The sequence below is a fragment of the Halictus rubicundus genome, chromosome 13 (assembly GCF_050948215.1).
Source record: "Halictus rubicundus isolate RS-2024b chromosome 13, iyHalRubi1_principal, whole genome shotgun sequence".
Taxonomy (NCBI): Eukaryota; Metazoa; Arthropoda; class Insecta; order Hymenoptera; family Halictidae; genus Halictus; species Halictus rubicundus.
The window spans coordinates 1944194-1965796 of NC_135161.1; the positions used below are offsets into that span (position 1 = coordinate 1944194).

General features: G+C 33.9%; 2 protein-coding genes and 1 long non-coding RNA gene across 6 annotated transcripts in view; 2 read left to right on the plus strand and 1 right to left on the minus strand.

The window, feature by feature from the left end:
• Positions 1-21603, plus strand: part of LOC143360389 (uncharacterized) — a 562015-nt gene that overhangs the window by 499631 nt on the left and 40781 nt on the right. The gene's annotated exons all lie outside the window — the stretch shown is intronic.
• Positions 7429-12192, plus strand: LOC143360570 (voltage-dependent anion-selective channel). The gene is made up of 6 exons (XM_076799547.1): positions 7429-7561; positions 8732-9054; positions 10437-10558; positions 10814-10922; positions 11002-11210; positions 11409-12192. Exons 2-6 carry the CDS (start codon positions 8735-8737, stop codon positions 11498-11500), a joined length of 852 nt encoding a protein of 283 aa, XP_076655662.1. The 5' UTR covers positions 7429-7561; positions 8732-8734; the 3' UTR covers positions 11501-12192.
• Positions 11776-17712, minus strand: Csn4 (COP9 signalosome subunit 4). Of its 4 annotated transcripts, none has more exons than XM_076799545.1 (9): positions 17415-17662; positions 17270-17349; positions 16708-16826; positions 16484-16620; positions 13942-14056; positions 13668-13857; positions 13220-13597; positions 13012-13136; positions 11776-12526 (listed from the first exon to the last, which is right to left on the minus strand). In XM_076799545.1, exons 1-9 carry the CDS (start codon positions 17495-17497, stop codon positions 12524-12526), a joined length of 1230 nt encoding a protein of 409 aa, XP_076655660.1. In that variant the 5' UTR covers positions 17498-17662; the 3' UTR covers positions 11776-12523. The 4 variants fall into 4 exon arrangements, with proteins under 4 accessions (XP_076655660.1, XP_076655659.1, XP_076655658.1 ...); XM_076799544.1 differs by lacking the exon at positions 11776-12526 and having other exon boundaries at positions 12552-13136; positions 17415-17502; positions 17575-17712; XM_076799543.1 differs by lacking the exon at positions 11776-12526 and having other exon boundaries at positions 12552-13136; positions 17415-17661.

Below are 21603 nucleotides of genomic sequence, written 5' to 3' on the forward strand. Positions count from 1 at the left end.
ACAAGCCGCAAAAAACCTACAGGATCACCTAAACACCATCTCACAATACTTCCAGGACTGGAAACTCCAACTAAACGAAACAAAAACTCAAGCTATCATCTTCCACCCCTCCCGCAAAAAACCTACCCCGGCTCCAATCACACTCAACCAAATCCCAATCCCGTGGGTCAAACAAGTAATCTACCTCGGACTCACACTAGACCAAAAGCTCAACTGGGCCAAAACCATACAGGACCGAATCCACAAAACAAACCCGCTACTCAGACTCCTATACCCACTCATCTCACATAAAAGCCCTCTCACATTAAACACCAAAAAACTCCTATACCAAACCTGCGCCAGGTCAGCCCTCATATACGGACACCAAATCTGGATCACAGCAGCCAAAACACACCTCCAAAAAATCCAAACAAGACAGAATAAATTCCTAAAAATAATACTAAACGCAGACTAAGAAACCCCGACACACATCCTACACGAAACACTTCAAATCCCCCCCCCCCCCATCTCACAATACATCACCGCTTCCCTACATACAGCTTTCACTCCCGACCACCCAAACCCACTCATAGCCAACATAGGAAACTACAACCCACACAACCTCTACCTCAAAACACGCAGATACAGCACCACCCCTAGAATGATACAGCACACTCTCCCAAAACCCCCAAATAAACCCTAACCTAACCAAACACCCCCCCCCCAATCCCCCCACCATGTATACAGGTTTTTGAAAGTTTATCCTAGTATCCACTCATGAAGGTCATACAGACCCCGCCCCATCCAACACGCCGCCCATAACACCTCACCCCTCCACGTCTAATACAGGTTAAAGGGAATCTTCTCCCCAGGCACTGTACAACCCCACACACAAGTGAAAAACAACTAAAAAAAAAAAGATCATAGCGGAGTTGGCCTGGAGCTACTCGTGGAGGATCGTCTCGGAGCTCCTGACCACTCGCAGCCGCGGGCGAACACGCATACTACGGCTTCTTCCGTGTGTGTGTGTGAGCACGCTGGTACCAGGCGGAACGCGTACTACGGCTTCTTCCGTGTGCAAGCGAAACCGGTACCGCGAGCGAGTCCCGTCCGAGCAGTCGGACGGGAGCAGTGCCTCTAAGCACTACGACTCGTCACGCGCTCCGGCTCTCTCCCCACTACCCGATTCCCGATTCCGTCGATCCTGCGAAATCCACGCATCAGCCCGCGACCGGGCGTCGCGTCGCATTCGTGTCAGTCATCGTCTGATCGCAGCCGCGTTCGGAGCTCGTCCTGTACGAGTGACGACGCCGGTGACGGGAGCTCGTTCTCTAGGATCGTCTGGGTGCGAGCGACCCCCACCGCGATCTGACTAGGGACGACGGGTGGGGCGTTCCGTCGGTCCGGAGTCGGAGTGGATTCGCGGCCACCGTGCGCTCGGCCGTCAGCGAGGAAACACCGATTCACTATTATCTCGCCGAGCCGCGGTGGTTCCCACCGACCAGCCATAGATCCGGAATCCCGTGAATCCTTCGAATCGCAGAAACGCCGTCTCCTCGCTTCGTATACCCGTCGTAACGAGCGAGTCCTGATCGCTCCGCGTTCCGCCGAAAATAGCGAATCCTGATCGCTCCGCGTTCCGCCGAAAATAGCGAATCCTGATCGCTCCGCGTTCCGCCGTTTATTATTTCGCGTGTATTAGGATTAAGATAGTACGTAAGGTTATATTAGTAATAACGTGTCGCCTCCTCGTGCTGTTTACAGCCAGCCGTCTCACCGGAACCCGCCAGCCGGGACACATCGTCTCGATCCGGGGCGAACCGCCGCCGGGAATAAAGTATATCTTTTCATAAAACCGTCTCCGTTTATTTCACCTGCTATCCTCTCCGCCGACCCTGGCGACTGAGCGAATCCAGGAGAGGACAGAACAACCCTCCCTTTCGCGGTTAAACGCTCGCGTAGGAAACCTCCCGTTACACAATTTTATTTGGGTTTTCATTTAACTTTCCTTCCGAATTTACTTCTACACTCGACTTCAATTCATCGGATTTATCATTATCAGATTTATAAAACAATTCATCTATTTCCACTGATTTTTACTTTTTGTCAGATGCATCAGTTTTATTATAGATGTTTCCATCAACCTTTACAGGTCTTGTTCCTGGTCGAGTTGTCAAGAAATTCGTTTCGTCTACAATTACGTCTCTAGCTACGACGTATTTTTCATTTTCCACATCCCACGCCTTATAACCATTCGATTCATAACCAAGTAAATTCCTTTCGACGACTTTTCATCAAATTTGATGTTTCTAACTTTATTATGAACGTAAACGGTTGAACCAAAGATTTTTAAGTACCTTAATTTAGGCCTTTTACCATGCCACAATTCGAATGGAGTTTTATTTTCTTTCAAGGCTTTAGTCGGGGTCAATTTAATTATATAAGTAGCTGTAAGCACTGCATCTCCCCAAAACACTTTATCTAAACTAGCACCGTTTATCATCGTACGTGCTTTTTCTGTAATTGTCCCAACCATACGTTCGGAAACACCATTCAATTGAGGTGTTCGTGGAACTGTTAAATGAAAACTGATACCTCTTTGCACACAATATTCTTTCATCTTGTTTGATAAGTATTCTCTACCGTTATCAGAGTATAAATTAACAATCTTTAAATTAAAATGGGCCTCACTTTTTGGAACAAAATCCTTGAATACAGAAAATACATCAGATTTATATGTTATCACATATGTGACACAATAGTGAGTGTAATCGTCAACAAATAATACAAAATAATTCTTATTATCAACGACAGATGGAGTGATAGGTCCGCAAACGTCAGTGTGAACAATAAACAATGGTCGTTTTATATGACTTTTGTCCTTAGCTTTTTCAAAACGTAATCTTGCTTGTTTACCATGTGTACAAGCTTCACATAAACTATCATCTAGTATAACATTTTTAATATGTTCTATGTCATCAACCATTTATTTATCCCTTAACTGTGTAAATTTAGCCTTTCCAATGTGTTCCAATCGTCTATGCCACAGTTCATAGTTACTGCTGATCCTCTTTATCTGTATACGAAATAGAATTTATATTTCAATAGATTCTCTAAAAGCGCGTTGACAGACACGTCTTTACGGTTTGAGAGGAACGTCGCGAATGAAATAAGAAATCGAAAACAGAGGAGCAACAGTCTAATATGAACAACTGAGGATCGAGGGTCCCATGCCGGGGACAACATACAATGTATATTAACTGCAGATGCAATGTATATCAAAAGCCGATTCAAACGATCCTTCCTTCTAAAGAAATAACAGATTAATTTTGTTCTATTTATGAAATAAATTCCAACAATTTTCTCGAAAATGAAGCCCCATATGAAAAAACTATGTATATTCTATATGAGGAATCATCCCCTTACCGGTTGTACCACGATTTCCCAAACACCCTGTATATACAAGGTGTCTCACCTAACTCGAGCATGTAAGTATCTCGCTTGTTTTTTATGATAGAAAAAAATTTCAGAGGAAAACATTAGTTGGTTCAGAGGGGTAAATTTTGTTCAAAATTATATTTTTTGAGATTTCAAGATCATCGAAGTTTTTTTAAATAGAATGATATATTTTTATTATCGTTATATGATAGCCGAGGTCAAGATGAATTCAACGACCTGTAATATTATGACCTTCAAGTGACCTTGAGTACGAAAAGTTCATAAAAGTAAACTTGATGTAAATAGTGAAATAACAATGACAGAATAAAATTAATTTCAGCAAGTGGTCAAAATGATGTCCATTCAACTTTAATACATTTATTTAACCGATTGTAAACTTGTTATAAACTTCTGATTTTATTGCACCCCAAAGAAAAAAATCTAAAGGTGTAAGATCCGGCGAACGTGCAGGCGAACGTGCAAATCGAATATCTGCACCACGACTGATCTAGCGTTGCGGAAATTTTTGGTCTGATACTTGGCGAGCAATTAATGCATTGTGTGCCGGATAGCCGTCATGTTGAAAAAACATTCGATTTCTTTGAAGCAGGAAAACGTTTTCCAGCAAATCAGGTAACACGTCAGTTAATAAATTAACATATTTTAGACCATTCAAAGTGCCATCGATAAAAAATGGTAGAATAATGTTATCACCAACGATTCCACACCATATATTTACACTTCATGGACGCTGGTGTACAACTTGTCGGAGCCATTTCGGGTTTTCAGTGCACCAATAATGCATATTATGCATTATGCATATTATGAAAAAATAGCTTCGTCAGTAAAGAGAACGTCATAAAAGAAATGTTTATTTCTTTGTATTTTCTGCAATGCCCATGTGCAAAAAGCAACACGATTCTCAAAGTCGTTGCCATGAAGCTCCTGATGTAAGGAAATATGGTATGGATGTTTATGACGTTGTAATACTCGGAACACGCTTGCTTCTGAAATGCCTAAAGAACGTCCAATTTTTCGACAACTCGTAATAGAATCATAGACATTTTTTTCTATCATAAAAAACAAGCGAGATATTTTAGATGCTCGAGTTAGGCGAGACATCCTGTATACCATATACCCAGATAGCACAGAGACGTGTTTAAGACGTTTCAAATGTCTTCCGAACAGCTTCCAAACGTCTCCTGAACGTATTATGTTATAAGACGGTACATCTTTAAACCGTCTTTTAGACGTCTTTAAGACTTAACTTAACTTAACTTTCGAAACATATGTCAACGAATGCGCCCCATCGGTTCTCGGTACAACTTCAAGTTGGCAGCAATCGTCTGGAGCAATCGTCTATGTAGAAACATACAGTCGGTCACGAAAATATTCGGACACCACTATAGTTTTGACTAAAATAGTCCGTACTTCAGAAATTTATGCAATAAGAACAAAAAGAGGTTTCACGTGTGTTATTATGGAGTGTATAGTTAACAAAAACATAAGAGATATTTATTTACGATAAGTGATTATATAAATAATAAAAGAAAAATGGAAAGTACGCTCATTTTCATGTCACGAAAATATTGGGACACTATCAAAACTAAGTTCATAACACTATATATAAATCTTGTTTTTATAAATTAATATTTTGTTGGATATCCCATATGTTTTATGACGTGCCGTAATTGCGTTGGCATATTACAAATTATTCTTTTTAAATAATCTTGCCCAATACGTAGCCATTCTTCTTGCAGACGTCTTTTTAGTTCGTCTTTATTGTTTATGGAAGTTGTTCGAATTCAGCGATCTAATTCATCCCATAAATTTTCAATGTGATTCAAATCTGGCGATTGCGGTGATGGGTGGAGGACATTCTTGCAAGTGTATAATAAGAATTCTTGCACAATAACGCGATTTGTGCTTTGGGTCGTTATCCTGATAAAATTTTATCCCACTTTGAAGTCCCATATTATCAGCATTTTTTTTTTATTGTTTTGCAAAATGTGCAGATACCTATTTTTATCGAGGATGTCGTCGATAAAAACTAATTCGCCTACTCCATAGGTCGAAATACAGCCCCACACCATCACAGAAACACCACCGTGTTTCACAGTCGGCTGCAAATGTCTCGGATTTAATTCTTCTTTCGATTTCCGCCATACTCCAATTCTTCAATCGCTTTCATAAATATTAAATTTGGACTCATCCGCGAAAATTACGTCTTCCCACCACTGACTTTCCTTTGAAATATAGTTTTTTGCAAAATTCAGTCTCTTCATCCTGTTGTTCGCGTTAATGTACAGCTTTTTTCACCCTTCTTATGTTTTCCGGATGCACTGATGTCATTATTTAATTCAGCTGCTAACTTTGGAGCACTTATCCGAGGATCACATTTGATTCTCCTAATTATGGAGCGTTTATCACGAGTATTGAGGATCGGTTTGCGTCCGCCTTGAGGGATAGATTCAATTCTATCTTCGTTCTTGTAACGTCGCACAATATCCCATACCGTGCTCCTACTAATATATAATAAATTTGCAATTTTGCGAATCGATTTCCCCTTTTTCCGGTGAAAAATTACTTTTCCGATCCATTTCGCACAAATTTTGAGCAAGACTGACAAATATTCGATCTCTAACATAGTATGTTAGATATAGTATGTTACTCTGTACATAGTATGAATGATATGTTCACAAACATTGTTTCAGTCAGTTCCTGGAACCTGGAAATTTGAGAAGTATAGCAAGTGTCCGAATATTTTCGTGACATGAAAATGAGCGTACTTTCCATTTTTCATTTATTATTTATATAATCACTTATAGTAAATAAATATCTCTTATGTTTTTGTTAACTATACACTGCATAGTAACACACGTGAAACTATAATAGTAAACACTATAGTGGTGTCCGAATATTTTCGTGACCGACTGTATACAGTAAGGAGCAAAACTGATTACGCACTATTTGAAACAGCATAACTTTTTTCAAATTAGTCCAAATAACTTTAGTGTTTTTTAGAAGTTAGAAGGATTAATTTGTTAGACGAGATGTAAAAAAATTTTGGAAAAAATTTGAATTGGTCGGAATCGCAAAAGAAATAGTAAAAGTTGGTTTTTTCAGCTTTTTTATCTGAGCCTGTATTGAAAACTTAAAAAATGTGTTTGATTCGCTCGAATAAATTATATCCATGCTGAAAATTTCACAGATATTGGTTCATTCGTTTACGAGTTATAAACGCTTAAAAGTGGGAAAATTGCCATTTTTCACGATTTTCGACTTAAAATCGCACTTTTAATCGAAAAACCAACTTTTACTATTTCTTTTGCGATTCCGACCAATTCAAATTTGTTTCAAAAATTGTTTACACCTCGTTTAATAAACTAATCCTTCTAACTTCTCAATAACATTCAAGTCATTTGATATAATTTCAAAGAAGTTATGTCGCTTCAAATAGTGTGGACTCAGTTTTGCTCCTTATTGTATATAATGTATTAAAAATAACTTTCTAATCGTAAACAATTTTATTAAGTCGCACAAAATATATTTAAATAGAAATAACCGCTTGTTATGATAATTATATTTTAGTTTGGAAAATAAAGCTAAATATATTTAAAATTGTGTACATCCGAACATTGTCGTGAGCTTTAATTATGTAGTTTTGTTACAGAATCTAGCGGAAAATGTACAAAGTGAATCTGTTAAAAATATTTCTGTAAATATAGCAACAGTGATGGCTGAACTTTTTACATTATCCTTATCTTGTCTTCAAAGTTCAATAAATAACACCGTGTAAACCGGATGCATGCAAAATCGACATCTACAGGGGGTAGATGGTAAGGTTACGTAACATCCGAAAAGTGGATCAACACATCAATTAAATGCTTAAATTTATAGTCTTTAATATTTAGACACTATTTTCACTGATGTATCGTATAATTTTATTACACTGATATTATCGATATTTGTTCATAAAAATAATTTGCAAGTTTTTGTAATTTATCGTACCGCGCATGCGTAAGGCATCTGTGCGCAGGTCATAGTCTTTCTTCCTCGATTGGTGTAGGTGTACCGTCTCGCGTACGCAATTCTCTGTTAAAGTCACGCAGTTTTCTGCATTCGTGTATTATAACAGAAAAGAGTAAGTACCTACAAATTTCACTATCAGTACGGATTACATTATTTCAATTGAAACCTTTGTTTGTATACCCAAATTCGGTAATTTTCGTGGCGTATTAAATTTTCACAAAGCCGGCATTGGTTAATGATAGTAACGTCTGGCACCTATCAGTATAATAACCGACCTTTTCCAGTGATTTCGTCAATTTGAACGCACTCGAGCGTTTCGTTTCTGTTTCGTAATTCGGAGATCAGTGAATTTTGTTGAAAGAAAATAATTTCACGAGTAATAGTTTGAAATTCAAGTCATTTATGGGAATTGAAAGCTACTGATTTACTCCTTATGTAATACCTAGGAAGGGTCAATATCACTCCATTTTTGCTCTATATTTCAGAAGAAAAATTATTGATGGATTATTAGTTGACCTGTATCTGATTTTTTATAATAAACAATCCTGTTAACACACCTTTGCAATTGTAATCATTTTTCACTTATATTCTTTACAGTAAATGTCGTGTTCATTAAATAATTTGACATTACTTTGTCTTTTTTCGATTAATTACTATCACCCAAATTACTTAGATTTCGATGTAGTTGTTGTCTTGTTTACAGAAAAATAAATTCCCTGAATAATTATTATTACATATGTGCATGTGTATTACAAAAACTTTTTGTTACATTGTCACTTTGAAGGCTAGTTATCTTATCAGATGGGTTAGTTTGTGTTGTACACTATAATTTATAATAACTATATTAAGTACATACTCATAATTATGCAACCTAATAAAATCAATTTGATCATCATATAATTTAACGTTTTATTTATGAAATTGTTAATAACATTGAAATATTACCTAACAATTATATTTATTATCTATTATATTTATTGTATTATACAATATCATAAAATGTAAATTCTATATATGTAGGAAGTGTTACTTGTTGGTTAAAGGTTACTATTTTTAGAATTCTTTAGAACTATACATACATGAATATGTAATTACATATTATAGTCTACATAGGTAAAATTAGACTAATAAATTATACTTTTTTGCTTATTAATGTTTCTTTAAATGTCATTTGTGTCAAGTGTCAATATATATTACGTACTAATATTCATGCAAGTTATTTATGATATATATGTGTATTATTTTTAATATATTTATATATGTATTTAATATATCTTCTCAGATCATGGCTCCACCAACATACAGTGACTTAGGCAAAAGTGCTAGAGACGTATTCGGTCAAGGATATCATTTTGGTCTAATTAAAATAGATGTCAAAACAAAAACTACTTCTGGCGTAGAATTCTCTAGTGGCGGAGTATCTAATCAGGATACTGGAAAAGTATTTGGTACCTTGGAAACCAAATACAAAATTAGTGATTATGGGCTAACATTTAGTGAGAAATGGAATACTGATAACACACTTGCTACCAATGTTGTTCTTGCTGATAAATTGCTCAAGGGTCTTACTCTTGGTTATAGCTGTACTTTCTCTCCACAAACAGGGTAAAACATTAAGTCTTTAATCTTATTGGGTCCAACTAACTAACTAACTATCTAACTTACTTACTTACTTACTTACTTACAAGGTAAGATTTCCAAGCCAGCAATTCACAAAATTACCATAACACATATATGTATACATTACATAATTTTTGTTTTCTACCCAAATTCATTCTAGGGAGTGAGAACTTCTCCTGAAAATTTTGATATTTTTCAGTTTTCTCTTGTAACTTACAAACTATAAGGTATACTTCTTTTAATTAGATGTATAAAATAATAATGTTAGGTGTAGGTACATATGTAAGTACTTATTCATTTTCTATAGCACTTTTCTTCAGATCAAAATAATACTCTTAAGACAACTTTGTAATTTTTTATTTTCGTCTTATTTTAAGCCATATAATTTCCCTAATCGGCCATACACCTCAAATGACAGAACACCATCTATAAACTACCTGGTTTTATACTACATATATGTTACACATTATATTTTCATACAATGGGATTCAAAAATTCTTTGACTTTTCTTGTATAGTTTTTACAGTTTTAGAGCGTTTTACTTTTTAGAACGAATTTAGGTATAAAAAATTGCATAATACGTACCTATATGTGGTCTGTGTGTTCCAAAAATTTCATTGTTTTTTTACATCTTCAGATTGAAATCTTTCCTTGTTAGTACATTTCAACATTGAATGCTGCTTTAATTTTATGTGACTTTTCATTTAGGCCATATAAGTCACTAATGGTACAAATTATTGTATATATATAGATATGTATAGATTATAGTATATTACAAGTAAATTCAATTCTGATTAAATAGTTTGAGTACTTCAAAGAAGGAGAGCAATACTTTTAGTAAATTCTAACCCTGGTGAAACAGATTTTAATTTTTTATATGTATTTTGAAGAATATGAATGGTACATACTTACATATGATTGAAGTCTCACTGAGTATAGTACATACCTTTCATCAATATACCTACACAGAAGTTTTCTGTTCTTTGTAACTGTACGATTTAATGAAAGTTATACGTATACATGTTATTTGGATTACATGTATTTATCTATTATATATTACATCTTAAACAATTAATTTATCCATTTGCAATTTAATAGAGTATTTTAGCACTACTTGCGAATAGTTCAATTCTTTCTAATGTGAAGCTATTTATAGGCATGCTTTTGAAACCTATAAGTTTCAAACAAGTTCTAGGACTTAAAACCAACTAGTCTATCATGAGTAAATATTGAAGTTGGTCCCATCCCTACAAACGATCAAAACTGCCTAAATGGAAAGATCAGTGTAGCTTACTGATAACCTATATGTATACACTCATTGTGATAATAATTCTTAAAAGAAAAATGTAGTTATTATATTGTTATAGGACAAAAACTGGAAAATTAAACACATCTTATAAACATGAAAATGTTTCTGCAAATGCAGATTTTGATCTCAGCCTTTCAGCTGGCCCTTTGATTAATGCGTCGGCAGTTGTAGGATATCAAGGTAATTCTTTATTAATAATATTATAATAAATTTGATATTGAGAAATATTAAATATTTTTATTGTCTAGATATTTAATATTTTTCATATGCATGCTGCCATGCGATTCCTTATAATTCCAATTGAGATTCCCCCTTTTTTATTCCCAATATCCAAGATGTACCAGAAAAAAAGGAATGTAAGATTATAGTACCAATAGAGACAAATAGATAAATTAACTAAATTTTGAACAATAAGATATCTTAATTCCATTACAGGATGGCTTGCTGGTTATCAGGCCTGTTTTGATACACAAAGAAATAAACTTACAAAGAACAACTTTGCACTTGGTTTCACTGCCTCTGATTTTACACTTCACACAGCAGTGTACGTGACTTCGAAGGTTATAGAAAATGTATTAAAAAGCATTATGCACATAGGTATCATAATTTTTTTACTTTATTAGGGATAACGGACGTGAGTTCAGTGGTTCCATTTACCATAAGGTAAAACCAGACTTGCAAGGAGCAATCAATCTTGCTTGGAATTCTAGCAATAATGTTACACAATTTGGAATTGGTACAAAGTACGATCTTGACAAAGATGCAAGTGTCAGAGCTAAAATAAATTCGCATCTCCAAGTAGGCCTGGGATATCAACAAAAATTACGTGATGGTAAGTTAAATTAAATTTTGTAAAAAATGTATTAAGAGTACTTCTAACACAATTTACATATGTATAGTGTCGCTATATACAATTTTCAAGAATAGCTTCACATCTTTGTTTCCTATTAATCTTAAGAAAGTGTCTTGTTGAAATTTTTGCATGAATCTAATAAATCGTATTATACACGAAACATATTGTATTTTTTAGGTGTAACACTGACACTTTCTACAAATATCGATGGAAAGAACTTTGGTTCTGGTGGACATAAGATTGGCTTTGCATTAGACCTTCAAGCTTAAATGTGAAGTACTGATATAAAAGGACTTGACCCACAGAATTCTTTGATGACTTTGCGTCATAAAGACAGCATCACTTTACATGCTTCAAATAAAGTATTGCCTATAATTTGTAGATAGGTTTGTCCCAAAATAGATGCCACAAAATATCATGCATCTTTAAACTTAGTTGAAAAAAAAATTAGTTTAAAGTATACATAAAATAAAAGTGTAAAAGTACTACTATCAGTATCTTACCATGAACAACACGATTCATAACTTTTAGTGAAACAGAAGTATTTTATTTTTCTTCTGAAATTCTTTTACACTCAATTTGATGGTGCAGCCTTCCAGTTCCTGTTAAAAATGTTCAGTCTTGTAAGATCAGAGGTTAATGTAGCCATACATGTCAAAAACAAATATTCAGACAAAGCGGATTGCAGATATAATAAAGTTGAAATATACTAATGAAGTAAAAGAACTGTGTTTAAATTCTGCTGGAAACGTATTTAAAAAAAAAGAGTAGAAAATGTTATCACTTTATTAAATAATAGTAAACTTTATAGTTAATCCCAAAAAGAAGGCACAACACGTACAGTACGTTCTTATAACTACACGATTAATATTAAGATTTGATTTATTGTAAAAATTCTTGCACTTAATGTTGTATAAAATAAATAGCTACATACTTGGGATTAAATGATATCAACATCAAATATACTCATTTTTCATTTTCAAAATGAAAGAATCGTTCATTCCTGCTTACATAATTCATATAAAACAATGCTGCCGACGTGGTTATTTTAGAATTGGAACCTATGTTGTGAAGACAATATTCCAATAATTTTCTGTCTCATAAATTGAAGGTATATCATATTTTTGAAACAACACAATATGAATATATAAATGCTTTTAGTTACAAACAATTCCACAGTCCTGTTTTATTTAACGATTACAGTGAACAAGGTTTGTACTCGTGAAGTTTTATTCTCTTATGTATCAACAAGTGTTAAACATTGAGTGAAGTCTGAATTAAGCTTTCACTAATTACTGAAATAAAGAAAAACTGATTCAATGTGGTGTGAGAATATTTTATTTACATTAAAAAGTTACATTACTTTTTTAATTAGAATATTTTTTATATATGCATTTAAGGTCACCATTAAGTAATTGGTTTTTTTCAATATGTATTTATGAAGTTTTTTTTTGTGGTTTCATAACTCCCCTATTTTTTAATATTAACAAATAATTAAGAAAAAATAAAATCATTTCATTTAAATTTGTTTGATACTTGTCAATTTGTATATCATGTAAAAGAAATCAAAATTGATGAATTATATCCAAATATTTTTATGCATTTTAATAGAAAATTAACGAACACGTCGAATGTGAGATCGTTTATAATGTACAAACTTCATTACAGTATGATGATGATTCTTATTGCCTTCACATTTTTTTTTAGCAATATATTTAACAAGTAAATATCCAATGCGTGTGTGTTTATTTAATGTTAAAAGGAATTTACATTAATGTACCATTTGATCTTCCATTGCTTTCGTTATCCATTCTGGTTCAGTCTGAGCGATTTTTTCTATTATTTGGTTCACTTGGTAGCAAAGAGACTGTATTTGTTTATCCCATGTTGGTAAAGTTTCACGTGCTATATGCAAAATAATAAATTATTATTGAAAAGCACTTTGATTTTTTAAGTATTTATGTAGTTCTATATTTGTTCAAACTTACTCTCAAAATGTACGATCGAATCAATTTGATCAATATATCCATTCATTCGTCCTTCTGTAATCATTTGGCTAGCAATTTTCTCTGCTTTTGTCGGTGGAATTTCCAACAAAGCACCCAATTCTTCAAATGTTATATTATTATATAATTTACTAGCAGATAATAAGTTATGTTCTATAACGGCACGGTCAAGTATTGTTGATCCTAATCCATCGATTGTACATGCTTTTTGGTGAGGTTGTAATAAGGCTTCAAATTCTTGTAGTTCAGATCGTCGAATGATGCGATCCAAGTACATCTTTTCAAGAATTGAATAAGCAGGAAGTTGTTGACAACGTTCATCTTTAAACAAGGTAGCTAACATACGGCTTCTTTGTTGTCCTAATGTTTAAATCATATTTCATTATTCATTTATAATTAAAATCTACACAGTAAATTGATAAAAAATTACCTGCTGAAGCTAGTACTGTACAAATTAATGCATTTCTAAGTGCGGTCATTCGTTCATCTTCGTGTATAATAGTTCTATATGACAATTCATTATATCTTTGAGCTGCTTCGATAAACTTTCTTCTGTAATCTAGTACTCTAGCATAACAAACTTTGTAGTAAATTTGCAACCGCTCGTTTTTGGACTCAGCCTAAAGAAAGTAGGAAACAAACTGCTATTAAAGACCTGACATGAAATACAATAAATTACAACCTTTAATTAAGTTACTGCATACTTGTAAAAGAGATGCTCTGTTTATAAACGCTTCAGCTTGTACTGGATCATCATCTTCTAGGTATAGTCGTGCAATTTTAAGGTAGGTTTCAAGTTTATAGTCAACTGTGTATTGCCTACAGATAATTGTTATAATTATATATGGGAGTATACAGCATGTCACAAAAATGTTCCAACTCCTTGAAAGGGGCACACAGTGGTCCAGGAACCCGCTTTTTGTGGCCAAAATTCAATTTTTCGACTTTTAAACTTCTATAAAATTTTTTTTGTCCCAAATAAAAACCCTTTGAAACCTTGAAATTCAAAATATTAGATCTTTCAGATAACTTTCCGTGCAGATATAGCGTTTAAAGTGAAAAACTATGAAACTGGAGTTACAATTAAATAGTTCAGTTATTCCTTACACAATGCTGAAATTCAAATTTTTGCTAAATTTTCATACGCGTGAGCATGTATATTTCAGTTATTTAATGGTAATATAAGCATGTTTCAATCCATATACGAAGAATATAAAGTTAAGTACAATGTAAATTTTAAATAGAGTTTAAAAAAATGCCAGCTGTCAGATTTGATGTTTCCGAAAGCTTAGACCTTCAAAATGTACACGTGTAAATTTTAGCTGTAGTTTTCTGCAGTTTTTAATTCTTCGTGTATTTTAATAAGCAGACGTTTGAAGTAAGTATGCACTCGGATGCTACGTTCTGAACGCGTCACGCAATTTAAACTTATACACATATGGTTTATAGTTTATAGAATTATATAATTATAACTGCTATTATTTACTAAACTTATATACACTTATATAAACTTATATAATTATAACAGTTATTCTTTACCATTATATAGTTTATTGTTCCGTCGCGGAACAATGACGACTTCAATAAGTCCGTCGAAAATAACTTTATGGTACGGACGACATTTGCGAGGTTTTACAAACCTTTTTCTCTTATGTAAATTAATCACATTCGAAAATAAATACCTTTGTGTCTGATGCAAATCTAGCAAAAATTATTATTAGGTATTAGTTTAATTTTTAATGTCATATTCGTAATCATAGTCCCCGAAAACCCTTCATTAAAAGGATTAATTTTAATTGAATTAATTTTTCAAATATATCCGATGATCTCAAAAAAAATGTTTCCAACGAAAGTTGACCAGTATTTACTTTTCTACAAATTTCATTACAAAAAATTAAAAAAAAATTTCTTTTACAAAAAATAAAGGTCACCTCAATTTTTAAAATATTAACATATATTTTCTACTTCATAATATTCTAAGTGGCATCGAGACGAATCCAACGACCTATAATAATATAGCATTAAACCTTAAAATAACGTTACAATAGTTTTCGCCACAAAAAGCGGGCTTTCGAACCACTGTGCGTTGGTGTCGCGCCGCGGTGATGCAGTAAACAAAAGAAGGAGCAGAAATTGATTTACAATAATTAGAACTCGCTTATTCAGTTCTTTATTTATCATGTCCTTTTATCCAGCAAAAGGTAGAAATTTCAAATACGCGTGGCGTTTAAGACCTCTATTGTCCTATTGGCCTCTATTGTCCTATACCTCCCTTAAGAAATTTTCTAAAAGAAGGACAGACGATGTTTTCGAACAGTTGCCCATCGACTCTGCATACCAATCTGCAGAAAAACCGAAACATGTGTCTGCCATAAATTCTAGTCTTACAGCGGTCCCTCTCGTGTTCTGTTTATCGTTGCCCACCCCGTCGTTTTTGTAAGCGTGTATAGTGTGAATTTTTGACATGCGTAATGCCTAAACTTTTCAGAAAAATCTTGTGTAAGATCAGTGCTGTTCGAACGGTTGATAATATGTGTGTTATTAATAGTCATATTTAAACTAATTACTAGACTGCGGATTTCTATGCAAACTAAAAATTGGCTGCTGCTATTGTAAGGGACAGAAGCTAGAAAGATATTTGATTCTTACTTTAACCATTTTAACAAGTTGAAAATAATGAATTGGCGTGTTTAAATTATTTGAATCTCTCTACTGTTTTAAAATACACCTACTCATTTTTTCTACAGATACATGAAATCCGCAGTGTAATGATCACATTAACTAATTGCTGTGATTTGTGCTCCATTGCAAGTGATATTACAATTGTTATTGTTTATTAAACATAGATTAATTTATCGATAAGAAAGTGAAAGTAGAAGTCAGGATCATTGACCTAACTGTACATCCCTTAGCTTTTATCTTTGAATGGCCCAGTGACACACATTACGAAGCTGCAAACGCAATTATGGCTGAGTAAGTGAGTTCTAATTATTATAAATCTGTTTCTGTTCCTCATCCTGTACATTGCATCACCGTGGCGTGTCACCAACGCTTGCTCAGTGGATCCTGTTGCCAAGTCGAACTCTCTCTGCTATTGCATGCCAAGGCAGACATTTTTGCAAAGGAAAATGTCACTTCAAATCACCTCAAGTACCATCCATTTCAAGGAGTAGGAACATTTTTGGGATACCCTGTATAATGGCTGGCCTGTTACTGATTGAATAATTTGATATTATTAATACTCACTTTTGCCCTGTCTCTAAGGGTATTCCAACTAAAACATTAGCTGCCTCTCTCCAGTTTTGATTACGTTCATAAATATCTGCCAAGTGTTGTCTTATGCTAGCAACTTGCTCTTCAAAAGAGATGACGCGTGGTTGAATCTCAACAATTAAAATTCTATTATAGTCTGTACTATGAGATATTAAATATATTAAACCTAAATATCTAAATGTAGAAAAATGTCTTACTTTATCCAATGTGTAATGTGAAACAGCCTTTGATATTTCATCAGGTAAAAATGACAACCGTGCACTAACATCTGTTAAAATTTGTCTTGAAATGACCAAACTGACATATTCATTGACAACTATAAAACAAAATGAGATGTGTTATTATAGTGATAACATAGTATAGATTATACAATTAAATTGTAGAAATAGCATAGATACTCCAAAAAAAGACATGCATGTTTTTTTTTTGGAGTATTGATGCTATTACTATAATTTAATATACATGTGTGTGTGTGTGTATATATATATTTGTTGACAACTGCAAAACAAAATGAGATGTATTATTATAGTGATAACATGGCATAGGCTATATAATTAAATTGTAGAAATAGCATAGATACCCCAAAAAACATGAACATATAAGTAATACTCCAATATGTATATATAAGTATTTATACTTTTGTACTATTTATGATATAAGTTTTCATGCATTAATATCAATATCATTATACTAGTTTGATAAATGTATTTGCGTAAATTCGTAAAAAAATATATATTTCTGAAAAGATGAGTAACGTACTTGCTTCAATAAATATCTTCAAAGCATCAACTAATTCTTCGCCGGACGATAATACTATTGAGTCCAAAATCGCTCGATACCTGTAAATATCATCGTTTATACCGAACATTAGAAATAAATGTTTAATCCTATTTTCTAGGCTTACTTTTCCGCTTGATCTTTGTGAGAGCCACCAGAATACGCTAAATTCGTGAGTTGTTGACGTACAGCAGCTGCCGTCGCCACCATCTTTTCTACATGAATAACCCAAGACTACTTTTACGTATGCCGTAATCATGAACTATGCAGCAAAACTGAATACGTACATTCTGGCAAGGGATTTAACTGTTCGATCCGAGACTTTTTCGCAGGCTACGCCTCTTTGATCCGGCCGCGTGTCTCGTTCCCCGTGACGGTCTTAGTTCTCGAGCTATCTCAGGCCCGTACCATATGAACTGCGCGTGGCGCATTAGTACTATTCATAATTTCAAGTCTTCTTTCTCGCCAAGCATGTCTAAATATAATTAAAAACTATTTTCCAAATTTATTTTCTCGAAATTATTATGAGACGCAGTGGAATAGGCCCACCGCGGATACAATAATGTTTACCTTATAGGTGATGTGGAAATTTATTGATACGAGAGTCACTCTAATGTGCCTCACGCACTTGATATGGTACGGGCCTGAGGTAGCTCTAGAACTTGGACCGTCACGGGAAGCCAGACGGGCGGTCGGATCAAGGGGGCGTAGCCTTCGTAAATGCCTCAGATCGAGCAGTTAAATCCCATGCCTGACGTACGTACTAGTAAAAATAGTCCCGAAGAGTTTGATATGATGAGAATCAAAATCAAACTTTTGTGTAAATCTCTTTCTAAATCAAATTAATTGAATCGTATTTATATAGATGTATATGTATATTTTAGATCAGGGCTCGGAATTATTGACTCGAGACGGCCGATTTTCGAAGGCTACGCCCCCGCGACCCGGCCGCGTGGCATCCCCTGTAGGCCTATTCGATTATGTCACACGATAATTTCGGACAACAATTATAGAAAATAAATTCGGAAGATAAATTTTTAATTGTATTGTCCAAATTTTAATTACATCCGGGATAACTCGATCTTCGCGCACATTTAGACGTGCTTGGCAAATTGGTAAGATCTAAGTCCAAACTTCCCGTAGATCTAGGACCGCCACGGGGAGCGAGACGCGCCTTCGAAAATCGGCCGTCGCGAGTAAATAATTCCGAGCCCTGTTTTAGATAAACTTAGCGGATTGTCTAGCGTTCATTAAGGTATCCAAATAATATACATACAGTTTGTAATATTTATATCACATTTATTTCCGAAAAGAGTAATGTTATATGTATATCATATTATTATTTAAAACATTAATTCTTGATAATTAAAATAATGATGGCTAGTGGCGGATTTATACTTCTGCCACCTAGGGGCTACCTCTACACCTCAGCTCTCCTTAAAGGGCCAGCTTCCTCCTCGCTCGCTCCATTTTACGCTTTCTCCCCATAAGTTTATCAATAGCACCATGCACAAAATCATTAGTACTACCACAGACGAAGTATAGGATAGACCTAACATCCAATGCATTTTCGTGTCCCACGTTTGTGGGGTCACGTAACCCCATTACCATTTTCGTGTCACATCCTGTATTACCAACTGGAACTAAAATCTGCTGACAGCGTCGTTAGTGGTAGGAATTAAAATTAAAAATAGCTATATATATAGTCACTGCAGTCTCGCGAATACAATAAAATATTGTTTTCTAAAACGCTTTAACGATTTCAAATACTAATTTCGGTTATGATTAGTTAAACTTTATGTTGGGTATAAATAACAAATGAATGAAACTGTACGTACAATAAAGAATATGTTTAACTGCAAAATTCGAAATGTTGTATAAACAGCCAAATATTAATATGTGCTTTATAAATGTAATGTATACGCGAATAAATTCATTGTTCAGAACTGTATTGTTATTGTTATAGGATAACATCATTTTGTTCCTATTATTAATTAACTAGACTTCTTTCAACAATAATTATTATATAAATATTGTATTGTTATATAAATCATATGTGCATTGTGTAGCAAGTGGTTTTTATGAAAATTTTCATGAACATTACAAGACAAATGTTTTAATAACTTACTCAAAACTACAAAGCCAAGCTTTAAACGTAACTTGGTTATATATAAATAGCCTCACACTAGTAGATACTTGAAATTTGAACACTAATTATTACTATATTTGTTAACAATAAATAAAAGATTCGTCTTAACATCAACTACAACAATATGTAATAAAAAATACTTAGTTTTATATTTACTTAAAAAATTAAGATGATCATAATTTAAAAAATTAAATAATTTAATTAAAAAAGTAATAGTGGAACTGAGATGAAGGAAAGGCACCTATTTGAAATTATAGCAATCATATTCATAAAAAATTTTTAATTGTTTTTAGAACCCCTCTGTTTTGTAATAATAAGCAACTTTTAAATATTATGATTTAAAACTCAAAACTGTAAAATAAGTAAAGAAATGATTTAAAATAAAAAAATGAATATGATCAGTTGTCAAATTTGCTAATATGTTGTGATTATGGTGCGAGTGGGAATGAGTCTATTATGTGTGTGAAAACGTAGGGATTGCAAACAGAGTTGGGCAAAATATTTATCTGAATAAAAATTTCGAATAACGAATAAAAGATAAAAAATTTTTTATTCGTTATTCGAAGGTTCGAATAAAAACAGTATCTTTGTTCGATGGGTATCGAATAAATAATTTTATTCGACGAGAATTTATCCGACGAATAAAGATAATTTTTTTTTATTTGAAGCGAATTTATTCGAACTTCGAATAATTTTTTCATCTTTTATCTGTATCTTTTATTCGAAGGCTTCGAAAAAATCTTCGAATAACTTTTGCCGAGCGAGGAACGTCGAAGACCTAGCGACTGACAAACGACATACAATGAAAACGGATGGAAAATCGCGCACGAATGAAAGTTTAAACTTTCAGATTTTTCAATATATCTTCATAAAATTATGACGAGCGAATGGAGGGGATTTTCCCGATGAAAATAAGTTCAAATTCGAGTGTAATCGAAGAAGTTTCATTGATACGTAATGTTACAATAAAAATTACAATCTTATTAAAAATAGTCCAAATGATGTCGTGTTTGGACTCATTTTTATCGGGATAAGCTTTACAATTTATTCGTATAAACAATATTGTTCTGATTATAAATATAAAAGCATAAATTGCCAATAATGCTCGATTCTCCATCTGCTTACATTGTAGGCAGTTGGTCGGTCGCTGGTCTTTGAAGTTCCGAGCTCGAAGAGTCACGAAATATCGGTGTGAAACAACTACCAATCCAATTGCAAAACTTCTTTATTTTTCGTTATCTTTTTATGAAACTTTTACCAACATATTCGTGGCATTTTTCTGATTAAAATGAAACCAAATATGTTATAATTCCGATGATATTTACTTGTGTAACAAGCGATAAAAGTTTCGAACACAGAGAAGGACAGCGTATGGGAAGGAAAGAGTCGCGGCCGCCGGCACAGATCAAAGCCCGCGTGTGCGCAGTAGGGATGTGCGAGCCGCCCGATTTTCGGGCGCCCGAATCGTCGGGTCGGGTCGCAGACAGTCGGGCGGGCTCGATTCGGGTGCCCGAAAGTTTCGGGTTGCCTGCTCGACTTCGTCGGGCGGGTTCGGAAAGAACCGGACAAATTCATGCGAGCGAGTTATCACGATACCTGAGATTCAACTCTGCGTTTGTATGAAATACATAATGGTAATAATGATACTTCTTTCATAACTTAATTAATGTCATTTTTAATATACTAGGTTTTTTATAATTACCGTAGGTATAATTGGCAAACATATGCATAATCTTTATTTGTATTAAATTTTGAAATAATGCACGTTACACGTGAAAAATTTAAGAGACAATATTTCTGGCATTCTGACTGAAATTTTTGATATTGAAAATGACAATACGGAAAATTATGATCTATTTGAGAACGACTCGAACACCGATGAGGACGAAGAGAATGTTTCGAACGTACGTAGAGGACGAAAGAGAAGGAGATTTTTAGTTACTTCCGATAGTGAGAATGAGGAAGAATTGTAGATTCGTCTAATCCTGGAAGAGCACCTATTCATAATATTTTTAGGGGAACATCAGGCCCAACAGGGTATAGTAAACGAAAAATTATGCGGTGAAAACGAATAAAATATACATTATATACCCCTAAATAAAAGAAACTATATTTTTATACTGTCAAATTGGCTATTATCTTCATTCTATATTAAAAAATATAAGTT

Bases quoted from the DNA above. Each gene is read 5' to 3' on its own strand.
- LOC143360570 (XM_076799547.1), top strand. From the start codon at position 8,735: ATGGCTCCACCAACATACAGTGACTTAGGCAAAAGTGCTAGAGACGTA. The intron at 9,055-10,436 runs GTAAAACATTAA...ATATTGTTATAG, and splicing joins ACTTTCTCTCCACAAACAGG to GACAAAAACTGGAAAATTAA. The intron at 10,559-10,813 runs GTAATTCTTTAT...ATTCCATTACAG, and splicing joins GGCAGTTGTAGGATATCAAG to GATGGCTTGCTGGTTATCAG.
- Csn4 (XM_076799544.1), bottom strand. From the start codon at position 17,497: ATGGTGGCGACGGCAGCTGCTGTACGTCAACAACTCACGAATTTAGCG. The intron at 16,827-17,269 runs GTACGTTACTCA...TTTGTTTTATAG, and splicing joins GAAGATATTTATTGAAGCAA to TTGTCAATGAATATGTCAGT. The intron at 14,057-16,483 runs GTGAGTATTAAT...AATTATCTGTAG, and splicing joins CCCTTAGAGACAGGGCAAAA to GCAATACACAGTTGACTATA.